General features: G+C 35.5%; 2 protein-coding genes across 9 annotated transcripts in view; one reads left to right on the plus strand and one right to left on the minus strand.

Annotated features, from left to right (window-relative positions):
* Nucleotides 1–5,945: 5,945 nt before the first annotated feature.
* Nucleotides 5,946–9,185, minus strand: LOC136041448 (endoplasmic reticulum chaperone BiP-like). The gene has a single exon (XM_065726115.1). It carries the CDS (start codon nucleotides 8,603–8,605, stop codon nucleotides 6,653–6,655), a length of 1,953 nt encoding a protein of 650 aa, XP_065582187.1. The 5' UTR covers nucleotides 8,606–9,185; the 3' UTR covers nucleotides 5,946–6,652.
* A 9,790-nt stretch (nucleotides 9,186–18,975) lies between these two features.
* The window catches only part of LOC136041450 (longitudinals lacking protein, isoforms H/M/V-like), a 41,290-nt gene continuing 32,642 nt past the window's right edge, over nucleotides 18,976–27,623 (plus strand). For 2 of the 8 annotated variants that reach the window (XM_065726130.1, XM_065726131.1), the window contains exon 1: nucleotides 18,997–19,236. The gene's annotated coding sequence lies outside the window, so the exon portion shown is untranslated. Of the gene's footprint in view, nucleotides 19,237–19,896; nucleotides 19,996–20,496; nucleotides 20,662–20,728; nucleotides 20,750–27,623 lie in introns of those variants that run through there. The other 6 variants (XM_065726129.1, XM_065726123.1, XM_065726126.1 and 3 more) reach the window with 6 other exon arrangements.

The following is a 27,623-nucleotide window of genomic DNA, read 5'->3' on the forward strand; positions in this document are numbered from 1 at the left end:
GAGACAGCCAATAAAAATAATGATATCAACTTTTTCGCCTCAGTGCAAAACAAATTTTTGACAGTAAAAACAAGTAAATATTTTACTTTTCAGCTCCGATGTGACAGCATAATCCTGAGATATCATTCCGACAGCCTAAAGAAGTTCGGATTTGAATTTCTCCTCCTTGTTATTACGAAATAATGTTTTTTGCCTTCTAATTGGCTTTTGTCATAATACGGACATATTCCCTTGATAAACCTAAATTTTATTATATTGCAAAATTTATAAAATTTATTATATTTTATTATATTTTACTATAATTTTATTATATTGTATATTTATAATATTATATCATTATTAGGAAAATTAAACCACTGGAATCGCCATTACTGAAAACCCCATACAAGGAATTTACAGCCCCCTTTCATCAACAAGGAAAATTTTTTTTTGCATGAGCAACACTGATGCGGCCCCTTTTTTCTTCACCGCTAGTGGTGAATTGAAACATCATAGGTAGGTAGGTAGGTAGGTAAGTTTTATTTTATCCACAATACAAACATAAATAAAAAAATGACAACACTAATAAATTATTGCAGCAAAAAGAAAGTCCTAAGGACTTGTGCTGCAATTTCATATTATGATTTACATCTTATAAATAAATATCTAAACATAACATCTCATGATTAACCACCTAGCCTAGCTTATATATAAAAAATAACAACACATGAACAAAATGCAACAAAATAATCATATTAAACATCATTTACCGGTATTCAGCCCCCACCCCACATCAATAAACTGCAAAAAAGACATCAAAAACCTTCTGCCCTTCAAAACCTATTACTTAAATAAAATATTTTCAATTTATTTTTAAACCCATATAAAGTGACAGACTCCCTGATGCCAGCCGGCAAACTATTCCAAACAGAAGGCCCCAGATTACGAACCACATATGATGATCGAACTGTTTTTCTTTGTTCATGGCTTAAAAGTTGTGAATTTCTTGTATCATAATTATGGTACTCCTGATTCATGGAAAAGTAATCATGAAAATACTCAGGGCATATATGTTTCATGCTCTGGAACACAAAAATTGATGCCTGGTAGTCACGAATCTGACCAACATTTAAAACATTACACCGGGAAAAGCTAGCAGTAGTTTTGGATTCAACCTGCTCTTTTATGTCCGCAATCAATCGAATGCTTTTATTTTGCAAAATCTGGATCCTTTTGTAATTAGAGAAGAAATTGCTAGTCCAATGAACACAATCATAATCTATATAAGGATGAACAAGGGAAAAATAAATGATTTTTAAAATCTTGAACGGAAAAGTTTTTTTTACACGTCTCAAAATTCCTAGACCCCAAGCCATTTTAGCACCAATAACGCTACAATGCTTTTTCCAACTAACATTATTATCTAAATAAAACCCCAAATACCTAATTTCAAAAACTTGTTTAATGGGTAAATGTCCAAAATCATGAAGTAACCTACCTGTTCTACTAAATATAATGTAATTTGTTTTAGATGCATTAACTGCTAGGGAACTACCTACTGTAAAACTGCGCAAACGTTCAAGTGCCAAATTAGCCTTGCGTACAACCTGCACCAAGCAACTACCAATTACTGTTATCGCAGTGTCGTCTGCGAAAGAGGTCAGCGCTTCAACTCCAACATGTGAAGCCAACGAATTAACATAAATAAGATAAAGTATAGGTCCCAGCACGGAACCTTGAGGCACTCCACACTTAACACCGAACTCTCTGCTTGATATATCTGATAAAGCAACTTTGATAGTCCGGCCATGCAAATACGATGAAAACCACTTTACACAAGTACTACCTAACCCAAGCCCACTTAGTCTACTAAGAAGAGTATTAAAATCAACAGTGTCAAAATCCTTACGGAAATCTACAAAAACAGTTAAAGGAACCATATTATTTTCAAACGCATTATCAACAAAACTTAAAAGATGGTGTACTGCATGACTAGTGGAATGTTTACTTCTGAAACCAAACTGTCCATTATACAAAATTTTCTTCGAATCCAAAAAATCATACAATCGCTTATAAATAACTTTTTCATAAATTTTACTAAATAAAGGTAAAATGGAAATTGGTCGCCAATTACAGGGATCTGAGGGGTCCCCACCTTTATGTAAAGGTATGATTTTAGATCGTTTCAGTTCCGACGGGAAATGCCCTTTAACCATTGAGAGATAAATTAAATGAACCAGTACCGGTAAAAGATACACCGACACATAATTAAAAGCCTTTAGGTTCAATCCATCTACACCAGAAGAATTTGATTTAAGGCTACAAACAATTTTTTCAACTTCTTCTACATTACATGGTACAAATTCAAACCCATTCTGCATGCTTGAAGGATTTGCGTTAATGTTGACGGCACAACCACCTCTAGACACTCCATTCTGTATAACACTACCAATTTTCAAAAAATAATCACCCACGTAATTTGCTATTTCTAATTTATCATGAATAATTCTATTACTAGTTTTTAAATTCGTTATACACATATTTTTTTTTTCACATCCTATCACTTCACGGACAATTCCCCAAGTATCTTTTATATTACCTTCCTTAATCTTCAAACGGTTTATATAATACTCATTCTTTGCATTTCTTTTTGAATTATTTACATAATTTCTCAACTCTTTAAACTCATTTAAAAACATTTCAGATGGATTATCAAGATATTGACAATACAACTTATTTCTTTGTCTTATTAAACTCAAAATTTTATCATTTATCCACGGCTTTCTCGGTTTAGCTTTTTTGCAATTAATTTTATTCAATGGGCAATTTTTCTCAAACACAGGGCAAAGAATATCTGAAAAAATATTAAAAGCTTTTGAAGCATCATCCTTTTCATTGTAAACCACCTCCCAATCTAACGAACTAACTTCATTTTTAAATTTAGCCAGATTAACTTCTTTCATGTCACGCCGAAGAATCTTATTTTTTCTTTTAATTTTACAATGTGATAACTTCTGCAACACACAAAGAAGCGGTAAGTGGTCCGAACCAGAATGGATTAATACATCACACATGCTATCTTCCACCATAACTTCACTGACGAAAACATTATCAATCAAAGTTGCAGAATGGTCTGTTAATCGGGATGGGATAGAATTTAATGGGAAAAGACCAAATGAAAGCATGACATTAAGGAAATCCAAATTTTTGGCTTGAAGATCTAATAAATCAAAATTAAAATCACCTATGATTACAATTTTATCAAAATTTCGATTTATTTCAGATATTAAAATTTCGAATTCCTCTAGGAAAAAATCCGGACTAGCACCAGGGGGTCTATACACCGATGAAATAAGAAGTGGATTATTATTACTTGTCACTATTTCAATAGCAAAAGTTTCAATCTTACCTTCAATCCATAAAGATAAATCTTCCCTTACTTTAAATTTTATATCATCCTTGATTATGAATGCTAAACCTCCCCTTACCATCAATGACCGGTTCTTGGAAATAAGTGTGTAACCTGGAAAATTAAATAACGAAGCAGGACACTGTTCACTAATAAATGATTCACAAATACCTGTCACTTGCACCTCACTGTCAAGTTTATTAATTATATCAACTACATCTTCATGTGAAGTAGTTAAATGACAGTTCCAGTGGAGAATCTGGAATCCGGACAGCATAACGGGTGCACTCACATCATCTACTGCAACATATTTACTAAGCCTTGCAGGCTGTTTATCCGAAAATTCTGACCGGCTACCAACATCGCTCGACAAAATATTATCCAACGAAAAGCGATTTTTTTCTAACTGTAGTAATCATGAAAAGGTCTTGTTCTCTGGCTGTAATCGGGATTGTGAAGACTTGAGGAACTATTATTATTCGCTATGCTAACGGCAATAAGTGGTTTTCTGGAGGCCATAATATTTTCAATGGTCGTGGTCGCAGCGGTAGCTGCAACCTAGTCAAACAGTTCGTGGTAACGAACTGTAGTAAGGAGCGACCCGGCTCAATAGTAACCAAAACTCGAAAAAATGGAATTTTGATACCAATAGCTATATCAAAAGAATCGGATTTTAATGCGGATTTTAAATATATAAGTTTCATCAAGTTTAGTCTTACCCATCAAAAGTTACGAGCCTGAGAAAATTTGCCTTATTTTAGAAAATAGGGGAAAACAACCTCTAAAAGTCATAGAATCTTAACAAAAATCACACCATCAGATTCAGCGTATCAGAGAACCCTACAGTAGAAGTTTCAAGCTCCTATCTACAAAAATGTGGAATTTTGTATTTTTTGCCAGAAGGCAGATCACGGATGCGTGTTTATTTGTTTGTTTTTTTGTTTTTTTTTCCCCAGGGGTGATCGTATCGACCAAGTTGTCCTAGAATGCTGCGAGAGGGCTCATTCTAACGGAAATGAAAAGTTCTAGTGCCCTCTTTAAGTGAACGAAAAATTAGAGGGCACCTAGGCCCCCTCCCACGCTATTTATTTTCCCAAAGTCAACGGATCAAAATTCTGAGATAGCCATTTTATTTAGCGTAGTCGAAACACCTTATAACTATGTCTTTGGGGACTACTTACTCCCCCACAGTCCCCGTGGGAGGGGCAACAAGTTACAAACTTTGACCAGTACTTACATATAGTAATGGTTATTGGGAAGTGTACTGGCGTTTTCAGGAGGATTTTTTGGTTGGGGGAGGGGTTGAGAAGAGGGGGATATGCTGGGGAAACTTTCCATCGAGAATTTGTCATGGAAGAAGAAAATTTCCATGAAGGGAGCGCAGGATTTACTAGTATTATTTAAAAAAAAAACAATGAAAAAATAAATATGAAGTTTTTTTTTTCAGCTGGAAGTAAGGAACAGCATTAAAGCTTAAAATAAACAGAAATTATTACCCATATGAGGGGCTCACCTCCTCCTAATACCTCGCTCTTTACGCTAAAGTATTTTTAGTAATTTCAACTATTTATTCTACGGCTTTTGTGATTCAGGGGTATTGACGAGGTACTGACGAGGGGGCGAACCCCCTCATATATGTAATAAAAATATGAGAATTCAAAAGTTCTTTACGTAAGCTAATTTATAAGGTACGTAAATCTTTTACTAACAAACAGATTCGTAAAAAATTAAAAGTTCTAGTTGCCTTTTTAATTAACCAAAAAATCGGAGGGCAATTAGGCTTCCTCCCCCTGAGCTCTTTTTTTCTCAAAATCATTTGATCAAAATTATGATAAAGCCATTTAGCCAAAAAAAAATATATGCAAATATCGTTATTCCTCTGCGGAGAGCCAAAATCAAACCATGCATTGATTCAAAAACGTTCAGAAATTAAATAAAAAATCAAGTTTTTTTTTAACTGAAAGTAAGGAGCGACATTAAAACTTAAAACGTACAGAAATCAATTCGTATATGAAAGGGGCTGCTTCCTCATCAACGGCCCGCTCTTTACGCTAAAGTTTTTTACTGTTTTAAAAAGAAAAATTGAGAGAAAGAGTCAAACTTTAGCGTAAAGGTCGGGTCGTTGATGAGGAAGCAGCCCCTTTCATATACGAATTAATTTCTGTTTGTTTTAAGTTTTAATGTCGCTCCTTACTTTCAGTTAAAAAAACTTGTTTTTTTTTATTTAATAAAGGAAAAAACCTGGTCTAAAGTAATCAAAATTAAAAGAGGTTTAAAAAAACAACTGATGAGTTAGAAAACATCGCAAATTCTAGCTGATTCAGGAATAGTAAGTATTATATAAATTAGTTAGTAAAATTATATTTTGAAAAAGATGCAATGAATTTCGAAAAACTCCTAAAACCAGCATCAGAAAAAAAAAAATCACACTATTAAAATCGCAGCTGAAAACCATTATCAGGAAAGTTACAGTTCACTGCCTTGAACAACAAAGAAAATCCCTTTTTTGCATGAGTAGCACTGTCATGTCCTTCTTTTCTTTCCTCCGCTGCTAGCAGGGCACTAGAACAATATAGAGAGCTGTTTAAGTGCTACTTTTAAAAGAAATTCTCCTTGTATAAATTCTTATATAAATTTGTCCTTGTATAATTTTCGTATATAAATTTGTCCTTAGAAAAGTAGGTATTGTAATTAACTAAATATGAATTTTGAAATAAGCTGAATATTTTGATCAGAAACTGCATCTTCATACACAAGATGATACATGACGCCATCGAGGGTACAACCTTAAATGACGTTATAGTAAAACTATATGATCCCAGTTGCTACAAAAGCTCTGTGGATGCCATCAAAAGTATGTTCAAGGGGGGTTGTGGATCTCGATAAATTGAAAGAGACTTAAGTACCAAAGTCATCAAAACTATGTCAAATCTAAGTTATTTGTTAGTATTCTAAAATTCAATATTTCGGAATTCAAACTCTAGCAAAATTTGTTGTGGCACAAGTTGACAGAAGACAGGGCTTTGTTGTGGCGAAATCTGTGCCACTGCACCTTCCCTGATATGAAACCTTTCCTGATATTCTACTTAAAATAAGGTTACCGGTGATGAAAAGCGTTTCAAATTTGTCTGTATCTTGAATAATTTTATCAGTTCTTCAAGAAAGCTGTTGTTTATAGAACAAAACATGATAAAATAGTAACAAAAAATTCGCATAAAATGGTAACCAAAAAAAAAATTTTTTTCGATTAGTTAAGCTTTCAGCTTATAGTTCGGCTTTTGGTATATCCTGGGGTTTATCATCTTGTTGATAAAGTTTAGTTATGATTGGAATGGCAATGTCCTCAACCTCTCTCTTAATTTTCTTCAGTTCTAATGTCTCAGAGTTTTCATTATTTTCAAGCCATTTGAGTTTATCTTCTACAACCTCTCCTATTGTTTTTTTATCCTCATCCGACAATTTCTCTGAAAGTTTATCTTTGTCACTGACTTGGGCTTTAAGATTATAGAGATAAAATTCTAAATCATTTCGAGAGTCTATTCTTTCCGTTAAAATAGCATCTTCTTCTGAAAACCGCTCTCCATCGCTGATCATTTTTTCAATCTCTTCTGGAGTAAGTCGATTTTCGTCGTTAGTGATGGTAATCTTTTCTTTATTTCCGCTGTCTTTATCTTCAGCTGATACAATTAGAATGCCGTTTGCTTCAATTTCAAATGTGACTTCAATTTGTGGAACACCATGTTTTGCAGGAGGAATTCCACTTAGCTCGAATCTACCTAACAGATGGTTGTCTTTTGTCATTGGACGCTCTCCTTCGTATACCTCAATGTCAACACCAGGTTGATTATCAAAGGCTGTAGAGAACACCTGAGACTTTTTAGTCGGTATGACACTATTTCGAGGAATCAATCTTGTCAAGACACCACCGAATGTTTCGATTCCCAGACTCAACGGATTGACATCAAGAAAGATAATATCATCTGTTGTTTCTTCACCGCTTAAGATGCCAGCCTGAATTGCAGCACCATATGCCACAGCTTCATCAGGATTAATACCTCTGTTTGGTTCCTTTCCATGGAAGAATTCCTTTATGAGTCGTTGAATTTTTGGAATACGAGTGGATCCACCAACGAACACAACTTCGTGAATATCACTCTTTCTCATTTCAGCATCCTTAAGCACTTGTTCCACAGGTTTTAAAGTTCTCTTAAAGAGATCTAAATTTAGCTCTTCGAATTTTGCTTTGGTCAATGACTCTGATAAGTCTTCCCCCTCAAAAAAGGATTCAATTTCGATCGCAACCTTATCTGTAGACGATAAAGATCGCTTTGCCTTTTCAACTTCACGACGGAGCTTCTGAACCGCATAGTCATTCTTTCGAATATCCTTACCTGTCTTCTTTCTATACAGATTGATAAAGTGCTCGATGACCCTTTGATCGAAGTCTTCGCCTCCCAAATGGGTATCTCCGTTTGTGGCTACGACTTCAAACACACCGTTGTCAATATTCAGAATGGAAACGTCAAAAGTTCCACCGCCAAGGTCATAAACTAATATATTCTTTTCGCCCTCTTTCTTGTCAAAGCCATACGCAATCGACGCAGCAGTGGGTTCGTTTATTATTCGTAACACAGTCAAACCAGCAATTATCCCTGCATCTCTCGTGGCTTGTCGTTGAGCATTATTAAAGTACGCTGGCACAGTTATAACAGCATGAGTAACGTTCTCACCCAAATAAGCTTCAGCAGTTTCCTTCATTTTACGCAACACCATTGCCGACACTTCCTCTGGTGGAAATACTTTCAAACCTTGACTAGTTTCAACTTCAATGTGAGGCTTATTGTTTCTTTCCTTTACTTTGAAAGGGAAATGCTTAATGTCATTACGGACCGAAGAATCACTATACAGACGACCCATAAGTCGTTTAACATCAAAAACAGTGTTTTTAGGGTTCTTTGTCAGTTGGTTTTTCGCAGCATCTCCAATTAGACGTTCACCGTCTGCAGTGAAAGCAACGTAAGATGGAGTAATTCTGTTACCTTGGTCATTTGGAATAATTTCTACCCGACCATTCTTGAACACACCAACGCAAGAGTAAGTCGTCCCAAGATCAATACCTATAACTGTCCCAAGTTCTTTATCTTGCTTATCAGATTTTGCTAAAGAAAGGCCAAACAGAGTCACGAAGAACAATATCTTAAGATCTATTGTAACCATTTATACAAACTGTTTGACCGTTCTTAGTGCTAAGCTTATGTAAAAGTGCGTTCATCTTCGAAGGAGCGTTTTTCAAGTCTTTAGGAGTTAGTCAATTTTCAATCTTTCATCAACTACACTTTCTTGCAATGATTGAAACAATATTTTTGCTGCCATAGGAATCTTAAGATTTTCAATATATAAAAAAATTCAATGGCTCTTACAAAATTCTATATTCTATCGTTATTTAATCACTAGGAAGGTTCGACTTTATGATATTTATTTAATCTTAATTTAGTTATAATAGATCAGTGCCGAAACAAATAAGAGTTCCAATAGGGAGAGGTCCTTTTATTAGACAGTGAAAAACAGATACAAAAGCTACTGAATATTTCGATCGTATACATCAGTGGTCATTATCAGCAGAAAAGCAGATACAAAAGCTCTTGGATATTTTGATCACATGCATCATTGACAAATCTTCTATCTATATAAAAATAAGTTGTTTGTCTGTTGACTGACGTCATGTTTGTGTGTCGACTGACATCATTATAAGGATTGAGCATTATGCCGTCATGAAGTTGTTTGTCGACTCATGTTATGTTTGTCGACTGACGGAATTACAGACCGGGACACAGGGAATATAAATGACGACCGGGACACTCAAAGAGAAATTACAGACTGGGACACCGGGACACAAATAACGACCGGGACACAGGGAATATAAATGACGACCGGGACACAACTACAACGGGGACGCCGGGGGGCACAGGGGGGATATATAAATGACAACGGGGACACAGGAAATGTTCGATTAGCAATCACCATCAACAAAGCTCAAGGGCAATCATTAGAATAGTGAGGTATAGATCTGAATGCGGATTGTTTTTCCCATGGACAATTATATGTTGCATGTTCAAGAGTCGGTAAACCTGACAATCTATTTATATGCACAGACAATGGGACAGCGAAGAATGTTGTATATTCGCAAGTTTTGCGTAGTTAAAAACATATATCTATCTATATTCACAGGTGGGACACAGGGACACAACTACAATGGCGCATAACTAATATGGCGCATAACAACTTACGCGCGCGGGGGGGCTTGGGGAGGGGCACGAAGCGCCCCCACCAACTAGGTGTTGGGGTGGCGCGAAGCGCCACCCCAACAGCTAGTTTGTTATAAAATTACTCGATATTTCAGTCACATACATCAGCGATCAAAATGTCCAGTGTCTTTTGTATCTGTTTCTCACTGTCTAATAAAAGTGGTGATTAGTGGTCATCAGTGGTCATTATTAACAGAAAAGCAGTAAAAAAGCGCTTTAAAATTTAATGTAATGTTTTTTTTAAGAGAGAGAGATTACTTAAGCATAACTAACAGTACTACCTTAAGGACGGAATTAAATCTTCCTTGTCCCAAGAGTTTTAAATTTCATGCAAATTTCTTGAAAAGTACAATTGATAACGAACGTTCACACAGAACATAAGTTTCCCTTCAAAGTCAAAAAGAGAAAGACAAGTTACGAGACATCAGTATTTTTATAGCAGTGAGAATCCTTATTCTGGCTATCGAGAAAAATTTGCTGAATTTGTTGCACATAGACAAAATTTTTACCCGTTTGTCAAAAAAATACCTAATTTTCGACTTAGAGAAAAAGTTTTAAAGATGTAAACATACTTAATTTGGTACAATTATACAACCCATACCAACACTGAAATGTGTAAATTTGAAGGAAACAGGCGGTTCGAGAACTTGTATTAACTTCTTTGGAATTATTCAGGGTTGCCACTTGGTGAAAAAATTATACTATATTCTTGAGAAAATCACTAAATCAGCACATAAACCGCTAAATGGTGATCCAAGTTGTGGTATCACATATTGATCAACTCAAATAAGCGTAGAAGTAGGCCTCTGTTGAATCTATTTCAAAAATCCAAGAAAGAATACAGCATGCTGGTTGATAGAGCAAAGATGGAAAATGCTGACAGAGTATCCAAAGAAGCGATCAGTAATCCAAACTACATGTGGAAGTGCTTTAGAAAATCGCCTCAGGAAAGTGGAACTGCCTCAAATTTTAGTGAGGAAGTGTGGATTAAGCATTAAACTAGCGTCTTTAGCTCTAAGAATTTAAAGCTGGAAAGCGACAGTGAAACTAGTTTGAAATATAAATTACAGCCCCTTCTAAGAAAAAGAAGCACATCCGTAATTACTCCTGCAAATATGAAGCGTACTATCCGTCAGTTAAAGCGCTGGGATGCCCCTGGTTTCGATAGTATATCTACGGAACATCTCAACACGGGCCTCACTTTGTCTACCAACATCTTGCTTTGTTATATCAGATGTGTATTGATTCTGCAACAGTGCCACAGTCTGTTCATACTGGTATAGTTACTAATATACTGAAGGAAGGTAAAAATGCAAACGAGTACTATGGGTACAGCCCAGTAACAGTTCATACCACATTGAGTAAAGTGTTGGAACGTCTCATACTTTCAGAAATAGTATCCAAGTGCTCACTAGATTACCGTCAGTTTGGTTTCTGTCAAAATTTTGGTTGCTTTTGCTCACAAGGTTCTTAAAAGAGTTAAAGCTAAAACAGAAAGTTCAGTTTTGTCCCTATTTATATGCAGCGTAGACAAATCATCGGCCTTTGACTTTGTAATTCAAGTGCAAATATTAGCAAAGTTGTTGGAGTGCGGAGTTAACGCTTAAGTTGTGGCGAGTCTTAAATATTGGTATGATAAATCTTTCATCAGAATTGAGTTAAATGGAGAAACTCTTTCACAACCAATGAAAATCGATACTTAACCCCGTACTGTTCAGTATATTCACTTCTTCTGTAACTAAAAGTGTTACTGGTGGCCTAATAATTGATTTGTGAGATCTTAGTCTATTGTGTTATGCTGACGATGTACTTATGATAAGTAGCAATCTTTCTACTTTCCAGCGCAATCTAGACCAGCTAACTCGTGGATATGATTGTTTAGGCTTAAATGCAAACGCTAAGAAAACAGAGATTTAATTTTTAGTTCATAACCATGCATACAAAATTCAACCCGAATTTGCCCCGCCGCTTCATATGTTGTTGTCTGTGGGGCAAAAGTATTTCCAGAAAACAGCTGAAATACCTCGGTATCACTTAAGGATGTAGCGTAACAAGCACTAGAACCCTTTTAGTAGAAAATATATCAAAGGCGATTAGACTCAGCTATGCCAAATTAGCTTCCGTTGAGTATACGTTTAACAGAAAAGCACTATCTAGACTGTATTCAGCTGTCGCTCTGTCACACCTGTTGTACATCGCACTTTTATGGGAGTGGTTTACAGCGACAGAAAAATTGAAGCTTTGTTCAGCTTATTGTAAGCACCTAAAATTCTTACTACGTATGCCACTCCACGAAAGAAATTCCTCGTTGCTAAACCGTTATAATATGCATGATCCTCTGGAGATGATACTTGAGGTGGAAGAGTCGGCAAGGTCTAAGTCCCTTCGTAAACTGGCAAGATTCTTACCTGTACAAATTTTGCATGAATGTAATTTTTAAAGTTGCGTTGTATTAGAAGTTATATTATTTTCTTTCTTTTATTTTACTACCCCTTTTCATGTTGTATGATCGGGTATCATAAGGTTACTTACTTACTTACTAAATTATTGACTAGAAATCACTAGAGTTATAATACTTTTTATCATTGTGATTAATAATTGTTTTGCTTCTTTACCATGTTCATCACCCGTTCGTAAGTTAAGAATACCTCATTTTTTCTAATTTTTCAGAATTAACCCCCCCCCCCCAACTACCCCAAAGAGAGCGGATCCGTTCCGGTTAAGTCAATCATGTATCTAGGGCTTGTGCTTATTTTTCCCACCAAGTTTCATCCCGATCCCATTACTAAGTGTTTTCCAAGATTTTAGGTTTCCCCCTCCCAATCCCCCCCAATGTTACCAGATCCGGTCGGGATTTAAATTAATAGCTCTTAGACGCGATATCCTTCCAAACATCAAATTTCATTAAGATCTGATCAACTGTTCGTAAGTTAAAAATACTTCATTTTTTCTATTTTTTTATGGCACTTGGTATTAACCAAGTGACATATATCAATCGCAAATTCTGTCGGGCTGCCGGTCCCGGTTTTGCTACTTTAGGCACTTCCAGGTAAGCTAGGACGATGCAATTTGGCAGGCGTATCAGGGACCAGACCAGATTAAATTAGAAATAGTCATTTTCCCGATTTGACTATCTGGTGGGGAGTGGGGGGCCCGTTAATTCGGAAAAAATAGAAAAATAGAAGTATTTTTAACTTACGAACGGTTGATCAGATCTTAATGAAATTTGATGTTTGGAAGGATATCGTGTCTCAGAGCTGTTATTTTAAATCCCAACCGGATCTGGTGACATTGGGGGGAGTTGGGAGGGGAAACCTAAAATCTTGGAAAACACTTAGAGCGGAGGGATCGGGATGAAACTTGGTGAGAAAAATAAGCACAAGTCCTAGATACATGATTGACATAACCGGAACAGATCCGCTCTCTTTGGGGTGGTTGGGGGGGGGGGGGGGGTAATTCTGAAAAATAAAAAAATGAGGTATTTTTAACTTACGAACTGGTGATTGGATCTCAATGAAATTTGATATTTAGAAGGATATCGTGTCTCAAAGCTCTTATTTTAAGTCGCGACCAGATCTGGTGACATTGGGGGAGTTTGGGGTGGGGGAACCTAAAATGATGGAAAACGTTTAGATTGGAGGGATCGGGATGAAACTTGGTGGAAAAAATAAGAAGAAGTCTTAGATACGTGATTTACATAATTGGAACGGATCCGCTCTATTGGGGGGGGGGGTTAATTCTGAAAAATTAGAAAAAATGACGTATTTTCAACTTACGAAGGAGTGATCGGATCCTAATGAAATTTCATATTTAGAAGGACCTCGTAACTCAGATCTCTTATTTTAAATCTCAACCGGATCCATCGTAATTGGGAGGGGGCAGTTGGGGGGGTGCTGGAAATCTTTGAAAATACTTAAAGCGATGAGATCAAGATGAAACTGGATGGGAAGAATAAAAACCTGTCTAAGATACGTGACTGAAATAACCGGATCTGTTCTCTTTGGTGGAAGTGGGGGGGGGGATTTTGAAAATGGATGTATTTGTAACTTACGAAAGGGTGACCAGATCTTAATGAAATTTGATATTTAGAAGGATCTTGTGCTTTAAAGCTCTATAAATTCCGACCAGATCCTGTAACATTGGGGGGATTAGAGGGGGAAACCGGAATTCTTGGAAAACGTGAAAATTGGGGTATTTTTATCTTACGTATAGGTGATCGGATCTTAATGAAATTTTTTTTTTAGAAGGAATTCATGTTTCAGAGCTCTTATTTCAAATCCCGACCAGATCTTTTGACATTGGGGGGAGTTGGAGGGGAAAATCTTGGGAAACACTTTGACTGGAGGAATCGGGATGAAGCTTGGTGGATAGAATAACCAAATGTCCTTGATACGTGATTGACGGAATCGTACTGGATTCGCTCTCTTTGGGGGAGTTGGGGGGGGGGGTTCAGTGATTTGGCGAGTTTGGTGCTTCTGGACGTGCTAGGACGATGAAAATTAGTAGGCGTGTCAGGAAGCTGCACAAATTGACTTGATAAAGTCGTTTTCCCAGATTCGACCATCTGGGGGGCTAAAGGGAGAGGAAAAATTAGAAAGAATTATGTATTTATAACATACGAGTGGGTGATCGGATCTTAATGAATTTTGATATTTAGAAGGACATCGTGACTCAAGAGCTCTTATTTTAAATCCTGACCGACATTAAGCCTCTTATTTTCCGTTTAAATCAATCTATTGATTCATAGAATTTTGTTAGAGCTCATACCATATGATCTCTTGGCTCTTCATACCTCGTCACAAGTGTCATATGAGCTCTTAGCTCTTGTTTCGAATTAACCGGCCGCCCACTCCCCCCCCCGCCATATGGCTGAATCTGGAAAACGACTATTTCTAATTTAATCTGGTCCGGTCCCTGATACGCCTGCCAAATGTCATCGTCCTAGCTTACCTGGAAGGGCCTAAAGTAGCAAAACCGGGACCGACAGACCGACAGAATTTGCGATTGCTGTATGTCCCTTGGTTAATACCAATTGCCATAAAAAATGCAAATTTTGTTTTAATTATTCTTGGATGATGAGCCAAAATCAAAACCTGCATTAATTCAAATGTGTACAGAAATTAAATAAAAAAGGTTTTTTCTCTGAAAGTAAAGGAGTGACATTAAAACTTAAAACTATAACTAAACAGAATTGATTCCGTATATGAAAGGGGCTATCCCCTCCTCAACGCCCCGCTCTTTACGCTAAAGTTTCATATTGTTTTAAATAGTAGAACTGTGACAGAGTCAAACTTTAGCGTAAGGAGTGGGGGTGTTGAGGAGGGGACAGCCCCTTTCATATACGGAATCCAGAAAGCATGATGAAGGGATTAGACCCCTCCTTCCCCAAAAAACGTTTCTCCAACACAAAGACGTATTAAAAATGTATAAAAGTAGTTTTTATTTTTTATGGTTTCTTTTTGCAACCCCTCCCCCCAGCAAGCCTTAAGTGGTATGAAAATTAAAATAAACAAACCCAAGTTGCTTTTTAGGCTATGTAGATTACACAGGGACACAAGTTTGTTTTTCTAAAGCTCATTAACTTAGATAAAGTGCTTCGACTGAAAATTCAATAGACTTTTAAATTGTAATTTGAGACCCAATGACCTATTGGATATTGCATAGATAGATAGATAGATAAAGTTTATTTCAAAACCCCAAGGGCATCCACTAAATCACAACCTTCTCACGGTCGTTATCGAATATTCGAACACACATCAAAACAAGAAAACCCAACTTCAAATTCTTGTCCTTCCGGTTTTATCTTTCTCGTCAAGGGTTCATTATAATTTAAAACGAACATAAATTAGCATATTACGTGAGGGAGGTTGCTCCATATTACTTTCTTTTTATGAAAAGCGTAATAGGCCTAAGCGTTTCTGAAAGTGTTTAAACAATGATTCTATTTTTTGTTCGGGGAGGGGGGTATTTACCCCTGGAAAATACCCCATGGCTGAAAAACCCAAACATTCAAGTTCTTAACAAAAATTCTAATAGAGAAAATTTATGTGGGAGAATATTTTCATTGGGGGGGGGGGGTTTCCGAAAATATTTGCTGCACGTTGGGATCCTCTGTGATCTTAAAAAGGATTACAACCGAAGTGAAAACAGGTCTTCCTTCAAATATAAGTATGCTAAAGGAGCTGGCTATTTTTTAGGTGGAATCGTAGCCTATGCAAAAAGAATTCTGGAAGGAATCCACAACTAGATTTTTTTTTATCTGAATGGTCCAATCAAAATTTTGAGATAGCATCCTACTTTCTATGGCTGTAATGAGAGAAAGGTTAAGATGGCTAGGGCACGCTTTGCGGAAGAAGGATGACAGATTACCGACAATTGTTCTTTTTGGCCAGCCGTCTAGGGCTAAACAGAAAGCTGGTCATCCACGGTTGGGGTGGGAGGATTTCATAAAGAAAGCTAAATTAAATGGGAATTTTCTGGGAGAGGGTAAAGAGAGAAGCTTTGAATAGATTGGGATTGAAGAGGACTGAGCTTAGCCGTGTTGACCTCATGCGGCTTGGTGCTGCGGTAATTTGTTCGTGGTAGAAGTATCATTTTGTTCAGAATAGTTGAAAGGCCGAACAATTATACCTTTCGAGATACCACGATCCTTCTGGGAATAGGTCTAAGTTATAAAATTTGCCCGTTGCTTACGTAGCCTATTATAGGGAAGTATACATAAATTTTTTGAGTGGGTGAGATTTTCTGAAAGTGAAATTCTTCACTAGGAGAATTTCTCATGGGAGGTAAGTTTCTAGGGGGATAAATTTCTCATGAGAAATTTTACACCAGGAGAATTTGCTAGAATTCTTATACGAAGTTTTACCTTAATACCACGATCCTCCTGAGAATAGGTCTAAGTTACAAGATTTGCCCGTTGCTTACGCAGCCTATTATAGGGAAGTATACATACATTTTTTGAGTGGGGGATATTTTCTACTAGTAAAATTTTTCACGGGGAGAATTTCTAATGAGAGGGAAGTTTTTTAGGGGGTAAATTTTTCATGAGAAATTTAACACCAGGAGAATTTGCTAGAATTCTTATACGAAGTTTTACTGTAAAGAGCAGGGCGATGAGGGAGGGACAATCCCGTTCATATACAGAATATTTTCTGTTCTTTTTAAGTTTTAAAACTTAAAAGGAAGATATACTATCAACCATAAGTTGTCGACCCAGCTCTTACTAGGTTTTATTTCTCGTTTGAATCTCTTTAATTGCATCTGCAAGATAGATCATTGGCAGGTGGTCAGAACTCCTTGATGTGGCTGAATTATCGCAATGGATGTTTCATATTTGTTATATGGTTTTAAGATATGTTAAAATTGTTTTAAGCATCTGAAATTCACTCATGTAAGCGTCTTCACCTCAAAGCAGCCTAGTCTTCAAATGACAGCTAGATCTTTCAATCAGAACAAGGGTGGATCCAAGGAGGGCACGGGGGCGCAACCCCCCCCCCCCCCCATGACCTGGTGTTGTATTTGTGGTTGGGACTGCTTGCTCTGGTTTGGGTATGGATGAAAGTAATTTTACTTTGTTATTGATTTTTAATAGTTGAGTTTTTCATAAATTGTTTAATTTAAGACTGTTTTTTTTTTGGCAAACCAGTTTGAAACAAGATTTTAGTCACTTTGTGTGGTCTTTGTTAGATTTTACTAATGTTGCATACCGCCAAAATTATTTAATTAAATTTAGGTTTATCAATGGAATCTGTCCGTATTACCGCAAAAGACAACTGCGAGGCGAAAATCTTCATTTCGTAATAACAAGGAGGAGAAATTTAAAATCCTAACTTCTTTAGGCTGTCAAAATGATATTTCAGGATTGTGTTGTCACAACAGGATTGAAAAGCAAAATATTTACTTCTTTTTACTCTCAAAAATTTGTTTTCGAGTCTTGCTATGGCACTGAAGCAAAGAAATTGATAGGCCTATCATTACTTTTTTGACAGTCTGTTTTGGTTTTTTGGGTTTGCTTTTTTTTGCGAAGAGGGGTGGCTTTTCCAACATAGCCTAGTTGTTTTTTAGGGGATTTGTATAATAGAAAGTAAGTGCATGAGAAGTACAAAAATAATTAATTTTCTTATTATTTGTTATTATTATTGTTAATATTAATTATTAGTTTTGGAATATTGTGAGAAATAGTGGCCACTTTACTGCCCATTTTCATCTAATTAAAGCTCTGCATTATATGGCATATCACCTCCTCTGTTCATCCTAAAACATTAAAATAAAGGCCAAACTCTTTAGCACTTTAGACCATTTCCACTACCTACCTACGACGCATAATTGTCGAGGTTTTCTTTAAATTAGCAAGTATTTCTTTGTTTGCAAGTTTATCCGAGCAACCTATTATGCCCCCCCCCCAAAGAAAATCCTGGATCCACTATTTTCTCTCTGAAAATCCAATTTTAAATAGCAAATTTCAAGACATTAAAATGTCTAATAACGAGACAAAGAGCCTGAGTCATAGCCAAGATAACAGCGGGGACTGACAGGACGAGAATATGTGTTATTGCATAATAACTTTGTCACTAATTTTTTGTATCAACATTTTTATACCATCTAACTTTCAGCATATTTATTTGAATTTTATCCCTCACCAGATTTTAGATTAAATTTACGACCATTTCCACTGCCTACCACGACGCAGAATTGTTGAGGCTCCCTTTAAATTGAGGGTATTTCTTTGGGTAGTACCTTTCTTTGTTTATCCAATCGCAAGTTTATCCAAGCAGCCTATTATGCGCCTCCTCGCCCAAAAAATTCCTGAATCCACTATTTTCTCTCTGAAAATCCAATTTAAAATAACATATTTCTTAAATTTATCCAAAAATATTTAAGCTTTTAAAAATTAATATGTATTGAGACAAAGAGCTGATGCATTGAGCAGTTTGAACGGTTTATTTTATAACCGGTTGTATTAAAATAAAGGCCAAACTCGTTACCACTTTAGACCATTTCCACTACCTATCTACGATGCATAATTGTCAAGGTTCCCTTTTAAGTGCGGGTATTTCTTTGTTCGCAAGTTTATCAAAGCACCTATTATGCGCCCCATCCCCCCAAAGAAAATCCTGGATCCACTATTTTCGCTCTGAAAATCCAATTTGAAATAACAAATTTCAAAACATTAAAATGTCTAATAACGAGACAAAGGGCCTGAGTCATAGATCTCAGCAAAGAATGTCTAAACAGGTTTTTTTGAAGTGACTGAGAAAAAGCAAGACTGACTGAGATTGTGTATTATTGCGTAATATCTTTGTCAGTAGGAGAAACATATGACCGAGTATTAGCTGAACTGATAGCTTTTGCTAAATTCGAAAATATGCAGCGCTGTATAAGCAAAACTATTCAAATTAATGACCTACTTGTTCAGAAAGTTTAATTGTGAAAAAATCAAATTTCTAGGTGGTATAATAAAGTAGTTATAATAGATTGAATGTCAAAAAGTGAAGATTGAACAAAGTGACCGAGTACCAGTCGTCTATACAATAGAAGCAGAATGTAAGAAAATCACGCTTTACTTTGTATATTCTGTATATGAGAGGGGTCTTCTCAATAATTTGCTCTTGACACTAAAATTAACCTTTTTGGTAAAATTCTAGTTAATTGACTTCTTGCTAGGCTATCTCAGAAAGGGTTTAGGTTAGGAAAATGAAACTTTCAGGGATAAATCTACAGGCTAAAGTATGTCCTGGGAAAGTATTTTAAAGTACCCACCTCCACTCCATCTCCCTCTAGAGGGCCCTGAAATTTGCCTAAATGATAGGTCTATACCTATTGAAATTTCGACAAAACAACATTTTACCTTGATTTTCAGTTACCAGTTGCTTTTTCTCTGCCTTTAGTTCTGTAATTCCTGTTATTTGAGTAGAATTTTGAGCCATATCAATGTTTTTTTTTTCAGAATTTAGGAAATGTATTTGCATATCTTTAAAACCTTATAAAATAGAATTGAGCAAAGTTATGATGCTGAAAACAATTTTGTTGTGCTTCAATTAAGCAGAAGATCTATTTTGCAACCATTTCACTTTTATAACACACATATTTTTAAAGGTCATCAAAGGTCAAGGGCCTCTAGAGGGAGAAGGCATGGAGGTAGTTGCTTCAAAATACCTTCCTGGTACATACTTTAGTCTGTAGATTTATCCCTGAAAGTTTCATTTTCCTAACCTAAACCCTTTCTGAGATAGCAAGAAGTCAATTAACTAGAATTTTACCAATTTGAGAATATGCTAAAGCAAGATAGAGTTGCAGGAAAAGGTATAGGCTAGAGGAAGCTAAAAATGTTTTTGTGGTATGTTAGATGTGAAGGTTTGTTTTGTGAGGAAGTAGGCCTATTAGTGACAGTACTTAAAGGATCAAAAAATAATAAGGCTCCAGGTACTGATAGTTTGGTAAATGAGTTTCTTAAATATGACAGCTCTGAGGTTAAAAATAAGCTAGGCTACTGAAGAGTAGCCTATGAAGTATCAATTACACCACTGTATAAGACAGGTGATAAGAGCAAGTGCAGTTAAAATTCTAGTTTAGTGACTTCTTGCTATTTTGGAAAGGGGTTAGGTTAGGAAAAATGAAACCTTCAGGGATGGGTCTACAGGCTAAAGTATGTCCCAGGAAGGTATTTTGAAGTACCTACCTCCACTCCCTCTCCCTCTAGAGGGTATTGACCCTTGATGACCTTTAAAAATATGCATCTTATAAAAGTGAAATCTTGCAAAATAGATCTTCTACTTGAATAAAGTATAACAAAATTGTTTTCAGCTTCACAACTTTGCTCAATCCTAATTTATAAGATTTTAAAGATATGCAAATACATTTCCTAAATTTTGAAGAAAACAACAACATTGAAATAGCTCAGAATTCTACTCAAATAACAGGAATTCATTTTCAGAACTAAAAGCAGAGAAAAGGTAACAGAAAACTAAGGTAAAATGTTGTTTTGTCAAAATTTCAATAGGTATAGACCTGTCATTTAGGCAAATTTCAGGGCCCTCTGGAGGGAGAAGGAGTAGAGGTGGTTACTTTAAAATACCTTCTTGGGATATACTTTAGCCTGTAGACCCATCCCTGAAAGTTTCATTTTCCTAATCTAACCCCTTTCTAAGATAGCAAGAAGCAACTAAACTAGAATTTTAGCCAAGTGCAGTAATTTTTGAGGCATTAGTCTGGTTTTGGTAGATTACAAATTGCTTAGTAATATGATACTCCTTAAACTGAGAGATACAGTGGACAAAGTTTTAAGAAAAGAGAACAGCATGGTTTTAGAAACAGTAGAGGAGATGTCAGCAAAACTTTAACTCTTAGATTAATAATTGAGAAGTGCCTGAGTTGTTAAATACCTTTGGTTGTCAATTTTATAGATTTTGAGGAGAGTTTTGATACTGTTTATAGAAAAGCTTTAGCAAAGGTCTTATCCTTGTATGGTATACCAGACAAACACATTAAAGTGGTTAGTGCTATGTACAAGAATAACCCTGCTACAGTTAAAGTAGGAAATGAATTTAGCAGCTGGTTTTCTGTTAAATCAGGAGTTAGGCAGGATTCTGTTCTATCCCTCTAGGTTGTATGGATCATTTTAATAGACTTTGTCTTAAGGAGCACAGGAAAGGCAATGGGAGACCACACAATCAAATAGGGAGGAAAAACTCTCCCAGACTTAGATTATGCTGATGATTTAATCATCCTAGATGAAAGTATAAGCAAAAGATGAATCTTTAGAGGTTTTGTGAGTTCAGGGAACTAGAATAGGCTTGAAAATTAATGCAAAGAAGACTAATTCACTAAGGATAGGAATAAGAGACAATGAGAAGGTGATACTGGGTAACAAAAAGATTGATCATGTTGGCAGCTTCACTTACCTTGGTAGTATTATTAGTAAAGACAGTTGGAGTAGTGAGGATGTTCAAAGTAGAATAGCCAAGGCACAGGGTGTTTTTTTTCACAGTCAAAACAGACTTTGAAAGAATAGGAAGATAGTCTACAAACCAAGATTAGAATATTAGAAACTACAGTGATGACAGTGGACAAATATGGCTCTGAAGCATGGGTGCTCTAAAAAGTAAATGAAGATTGGCTAGATGTTTTCTAGAGAAATTGCCTATGGACTGTTCTAGGTTCCTGGCTGACTTACCATATTTCAAACAGTAGGCTATACAAAAAGTATGGTTCAATCCTGCTTTCCAGGGCTGTAATGAGAGAAAAATTGAGATGGCTAGGGCATGTTCCATGGATGAAGGCTCTGGTATATCTCACTGTAATTAACCTAACTTCACTTCTTGAGTGTAGTCAGGATAACACTTGTGTACCTTGGAAGTTTATTGCTCTTGTTGAGAGTCAAAGGGTGACAAGTTACCCTACATCCTTTTTTCCTCAAATGTATAAGATCAAAATTTTGAGAAAGCCATTTTCTTCAAAATAGTTCAAGAGTCAAGGCTGTAGATTCCACCACCCATTACTCTTGTTTTTCTTGTTCTTGATTTTCATGGACACCCATAAGGAGGGGCAGGGGGCTCCATCCCCCCTGGGTGGACAATGCTGCCATTTTCGTTTCAAGATTTCTATTATAAAGCATTGGAAGTGCTGATTAGACCAAGTAAGCCCCCCCTAAAACTCATCTTATTGGTTCCCATGTTTTTTCTTCACAGTTGATTCAATTTAAAAATAGGCTACATTGGTTGAAACAAGAGATTTACTAATTGCAAACCTAATCTAGACCTTTACCATATTGGTTCCAATAAAGTAATTTTGTTTTTTAAATTTAAACATATTCTCAATTTTATTGTTGCTATGGACTATTTTGAGCCCCTTGAAAAACTCAAAATGAAATATCCCCTTGAAGCAATTGTAGTACTTAGAAAGAGCATAAAAAGGTATGAAGTGATGTATTTACTTTCTTCTTAGCCAAATCATATGATAGAACAAAATTATGTGCCAACAAAGGCTAGCTAAAATTTTATATTGTCAGTTGATTTCTTATAGCACATCCTCCTGGTACTTGTTTCCTGTTAGCTAGAAAATTAAAATTTTGAGATAGCTATTTTCTTCAAATTAATTAGAAAAATACTTTCCAAGAAGAAGTTTTCTAAAGGAAAGTGAAGGCCATATTAAACTTGAGATCAGAAGAAATAGAAACCTACAACAACTCAAACTCAAAATAACCAGAAATTAATCTTAAAGAATAAATGAAACCCAAAACAAACAGCAATTGAATAAACAATCATAGCGAACAATAGGTACTAATATAAATAAAAAAAAGATATTAAAACAATTGACACTTAAATTGAATATGTAAATCATGCTTTAAACAAACAAAAATCACTATAAACAAGAGTTTAGTTTTTCCTCCTTTTCCCACTGTAAAAGTCTAAAACCTACAGTGTCATTGGTACTTTACTGAAACCAATAGATGTCTTGAACAGTCTTGGAAAAATACAAATAAAATCAAATTGAATGTTTGATATAATGCTATTAATTGTTGAAAGATCATCAGTTCAAGATTTATTTCACTAAAATTGTATTCAGACTTTTACAGTTAGGGATGGAGGCAGTATCCAACTCTTGTTTATAGCAAAGCTATATTTGTCTTGAGCAGTCTTGAAAAGAAATAATAAAGTTATACTGAATATTTGATATATAGCCTAATGATATTAGTTGCTAAAAGCTCATGAGTTCAAAATTAAATTTTACTGTGATTTTTGTGTTTATTTTTAATGTTGTAATAAGTACAAAAGAAAATATTTGTAACATAATTTGTTTTCAGTAAAGTGCCAATGATGCAGTAGGTTTAAGAGTTTTACAGTGAGAGAAGGAGACAAAACCCAAACTCTTGTTTGTAGTGATTTTGATTCATATCAAGCTTGATCTGCATATTCAGTTTAAGTTTCACTCGTTTTGAGTTTTTTTTATATATATTTATATTAGTAACTATTGTATGTTTGTTTGCTATGATTGTTTATTTAATTTCTCTTCGTTTTCGGTTTCATTCATGCTTCAACAGCAAAAGATTTTGTTTGTTTTAAGCTTGATTTGCATATTCAATCTCAGTTTTACTCGTTTTGGATTTTGGGTTTCATCTATATTTCAATAGCAAAATATTTTTGTTCATTTTAAGCCTGATTTTGCATATTCAATTTCAACTTTACTTATTTTAAGGTTCATTTATTCATTAATATTTGTACCTGCTGTATGTTTTTTTTTGTTATGATTGTTTGTTTAATTTCTGTTCATTTTGGGTTTCATTTATTCCTTAATAGTAATTTCTGGCTGTTTTGAGTTTGAGTTATTATAGGTTTCTGTTTCTTCAGATTTTATCTTGGTATGGCCTTTACTTTTCTTTAAAAAACTTCAAGTTTTTCACAATTCCCTATTTCAAATTTTTTTACTCCAGTTTAAATTAACAGTCTTGGCAAGAACTAATAAAATTAAATGGAATGTTCAATATTTAATGATATTAGTTGCTGAAAGCTGACTAGCTCAAGTTTCTGTTTTGCTCAGGACTGGATTTAAAGCTTTGACACTTCTAGGCCCAAGCGTTTTTGCCACCCCATTTTTGCAATATTTTTGGGGAAATCCCCAAAACTTTGGCAATAGTGAAAGCACCAGGGCCTATTGAGCCTATTTGAGAATCCTGGTCTGGTTTCACAGCAATTTTCATTTTATTTTCAATGTTGTTATAAGTTTTTAAAGTTTTGTAAAAGAAAATTTGTGTAAAATAATTCGTTTTAGTAATACAAGGTTGGCCTTGTGTTTTTACCATTAGGGAAATGGGCTGTAGCCAAAGTCTTGTTTGTTGTGAAGAATATAGGTCTGTCAAACAGTTTTGTAGCGTCCAGCGTTCCCATCTGGGAACAACTTACTTCAAATTTTTTTACTAACACAATAGCAACTAGGGCAAATTTTAAGCGTCCCTTAAACTGTTAAAATAAAAAAAAACAAGTTTTTTTTAAATGAAAGTAAGGAGCGAGATTAAAACTTAAAACGAACAGAAATTACTTGTTTTTTTTATTTAATTTCTGGACGTCTTTTAATTAATGCATGTTTTGATCTTGGCTCTTCTTACTTAAATAATTAAAACGAAATTTGCATAATAATTTTTTTGGCTAAATGGCTTTCTCATAGTTTTAATCGGAAGATTTTGAGAAAAAAGGAGAGAGGGAGGAAGCCTAGTTGCCCTCCAATTTTTTGATTACTTTAAAAGGCAACTAGAACTTTTAATTTTTTTACGAACATTTTCATTAGTAAAAATTAAACGTAATTTACGAATTAACTTACGTAACGAACTTCTATATTCGTATGTTTTTATTGCGTATATGAGGGAGTTCACCCCTCGTCGATACCTCGCTCTTTACACTAAAGCTTTAAATTCTGTCCCAATTCCTTAAGAATGACCCTTGAATCACAAAGGCTGTAGAATAACTAGTTGAAATTACAAAAAATACTTGAGCGTAAAGAGCGAGGTATTACGAGGAGGTAAACCCCTTATATGCGCAATAATTTCTGATCGTTTTAAGTTTTAATGCTGCTCCTCACTTTCAGTAGAAAAAAAACTTTTCATATTTATTTTTTCATTGTTTTTTTTTAATAAAGCTAAAAAATCCTGCGCCCCCTTCATTGAAAGCCTCTTCTCCCATGAGAAGTTTTTCCATGGAAAGATCTTCCCAAGTAACCCCCCCACCTCATCTATCCCTCCCAAACCAAAAAATCCCCCTGGAACGTCTGTACACTTCCCAGTAACCATTACTATATGTAAACACAGGTCAAAGTTTGTAACTTGCAACTCCTCCCACGGGGACTTTGGGGGAGTAAGTCGTCCCCAAAGACATAGTTATTAGGTTTGTCGACTATGGTGAATAAAACGGCTATCTCAGAATTTTGATCCGGTGACTTTGGAGAAAAAATGAGCGTGGGAAGGGGCCTAGGTGCCCTCCGACTTTTGGACACTTAAGAAGGGCACTAGAACTTTTAATTTCCGTTAGAATGAGCCCTCTTGCGACATTCTAGGACCCCTGGATCGATACGATCACCCCTGGGAAAAAAACACGCATCCGTGATTTGTCTTCTGGCAAAAAATGCGAAATTCTACATTTTTGTAAATAGGAGCTTGAAACATCTACAGTAAGGTTCTCTGATACGTTGAATCTGATGGTGTGATTTTCGTTAAGATTGTATGACTTTTAGGGGGTGTTTTCCCCTATTTTCTAAAATGAGGCAAATTTTCTCCAACTCGTAACTTTTGATAGGTAAGACTAATCTTGATGAAAGTTATATATTTAAAATCAGCTTAATAATGTGATTTTTTTAAAGTAACTATTGGTATCAAAATTCCGTTTTTTAGAGTTTCGGTTACTATTGAGCCGGGTCGCTCCTTACTACAGTTCGTTACCACGAACTGTTTGATAAGTATCAGAGACGTTCTCAAATTTTTTTGGACTTGAATTTGGTTTAGTTTGGTTCTTTGGATTTTTCGAAATATGGAAAAAGGAAAGTTTTTGAAAGCTATCTGTTTCTAATGGAGTACCAGGGCAGGCAGGGGTTGAAACCTTTTGTTCTAGCGTTTTGTTGTTCTATTATCACCACTCTTCGAGTCTATGAAACAATTGCACCAAAATATCTACAAAACGAAGGATGCAGTATGAGTTAACCAAAAGTGTTCTCAACCGGATTAGGCCTTTCGCAGACCTAAAATTTTCCACATGCTTCTGTTTTGTTTTCCACATGTGACTTCTGTTTTGCAGATGGGTCCCAAGAAATTTGCTTCTATCAAAGAAACTGTAGCTGTGGTAGACGAAATAATATACGATGAGACAGACATTGATATGGTCATTATCTATTTCTCCCCCTTAATTTAGGGGTAATAATAAATAAAATATGGGGGTAATATCGGGCTAGTCAATGACGAAAGGGAGGGAAACAAGGGCAATAAAAAAATCAATAGTCTTCCAAGTTGTTTTGCAGTTACGACAGAGTTTGAGATACTTGACACTTGTGAATCAGCCAGCCTACTTCTACCTCATCAATCTGGGTAGTTTCTAACTTCCACATTATGTTCCACATGTCTGAGTCTCTAACAGATCAAGGGCAAAATCTTGGGTAATGGGGCTGCTGAACCAAGGGCGCCAATGTGACTCGAGGTGGGCACCAAATTAAAAAGTTTATGTTAAAAAGATTAAAAAAAGAACGGAATAAGTGTGCCAGAAGTGCCTTTTGAGGAGGGTTGCCCCCTCTGACCTCATGTATCTGTTCCTGGCCTAAATTGCTTTTAATTCTTTCATTCATCTAATTTCAACCAAATTAGCTATATAGTTAAAATAAATAGATAGATAGATTCATTCACACTAAAGCCCTGTTTGGCCATTCACTGTTTAATTAGTAAACTAAAATTAAGAATTTTTTGAGTTTGGAGGGGGTTTGTTGCTAGTCAAAACTTAACTTTCGATTTCCGGGTATTTTCGAATATTTTACCAAAATATACGCAAATATCCTTCGATCCCCTTGCACATTCAGCCATCAGTCTTTGTCTCTTATCCATTCTATGCTCGTGTCCAAATTTTTAATTTTTATTCTTTTTTAACTTTTAACTACAAGGCTACTTTTCAAAATGTCGTTGTGAATAGACAAATAGCTATAACTGTGTTACCAGGTTTATGAAATGAGTTGAAGATGCCCCTTTTATCTTCAACAGGTGTTTCCATTTTCGCGAAATAGGGGAAAGTTCCATGTTCATAGAAAAATCTGTGCAGCAATCAAATATTTTTAAGCCAATTTTACATATAGCCAATTAGCCAATTAGCCAATTTTGCATATAGCCAATATAGCATATATGCCAATTTTGCATATATATATATATATATATATATATATATATATATATATATATATATATATATATA

Source organism: Artemia franciscana, unplaced genomic scaffold, assembly GCF_032884065.1.
Source record: "Artemia franciscana unplaced genomic scaffold, ASM3288406v1 PGA_scaffold_23, whole genome shotgun sequence".
Classification (NCBI taxonomy): domain Eukaryota; kingdom Metazoa; phylum Arthropoda; class Branchiopoda; order Anostraca; family Artemiidae; genus Artemia; species Artemia franciscana.

Bases quoted from the DNA above. Each gene is read 5' to 3' on its own strand.
- LOC136041448 (XM_065726115.1), bottom strand. From the start codon at position 8,605: ATGGTTACAATAGATCTTAAGATATTGTTCTTCGTGACTCTGTTTGGC.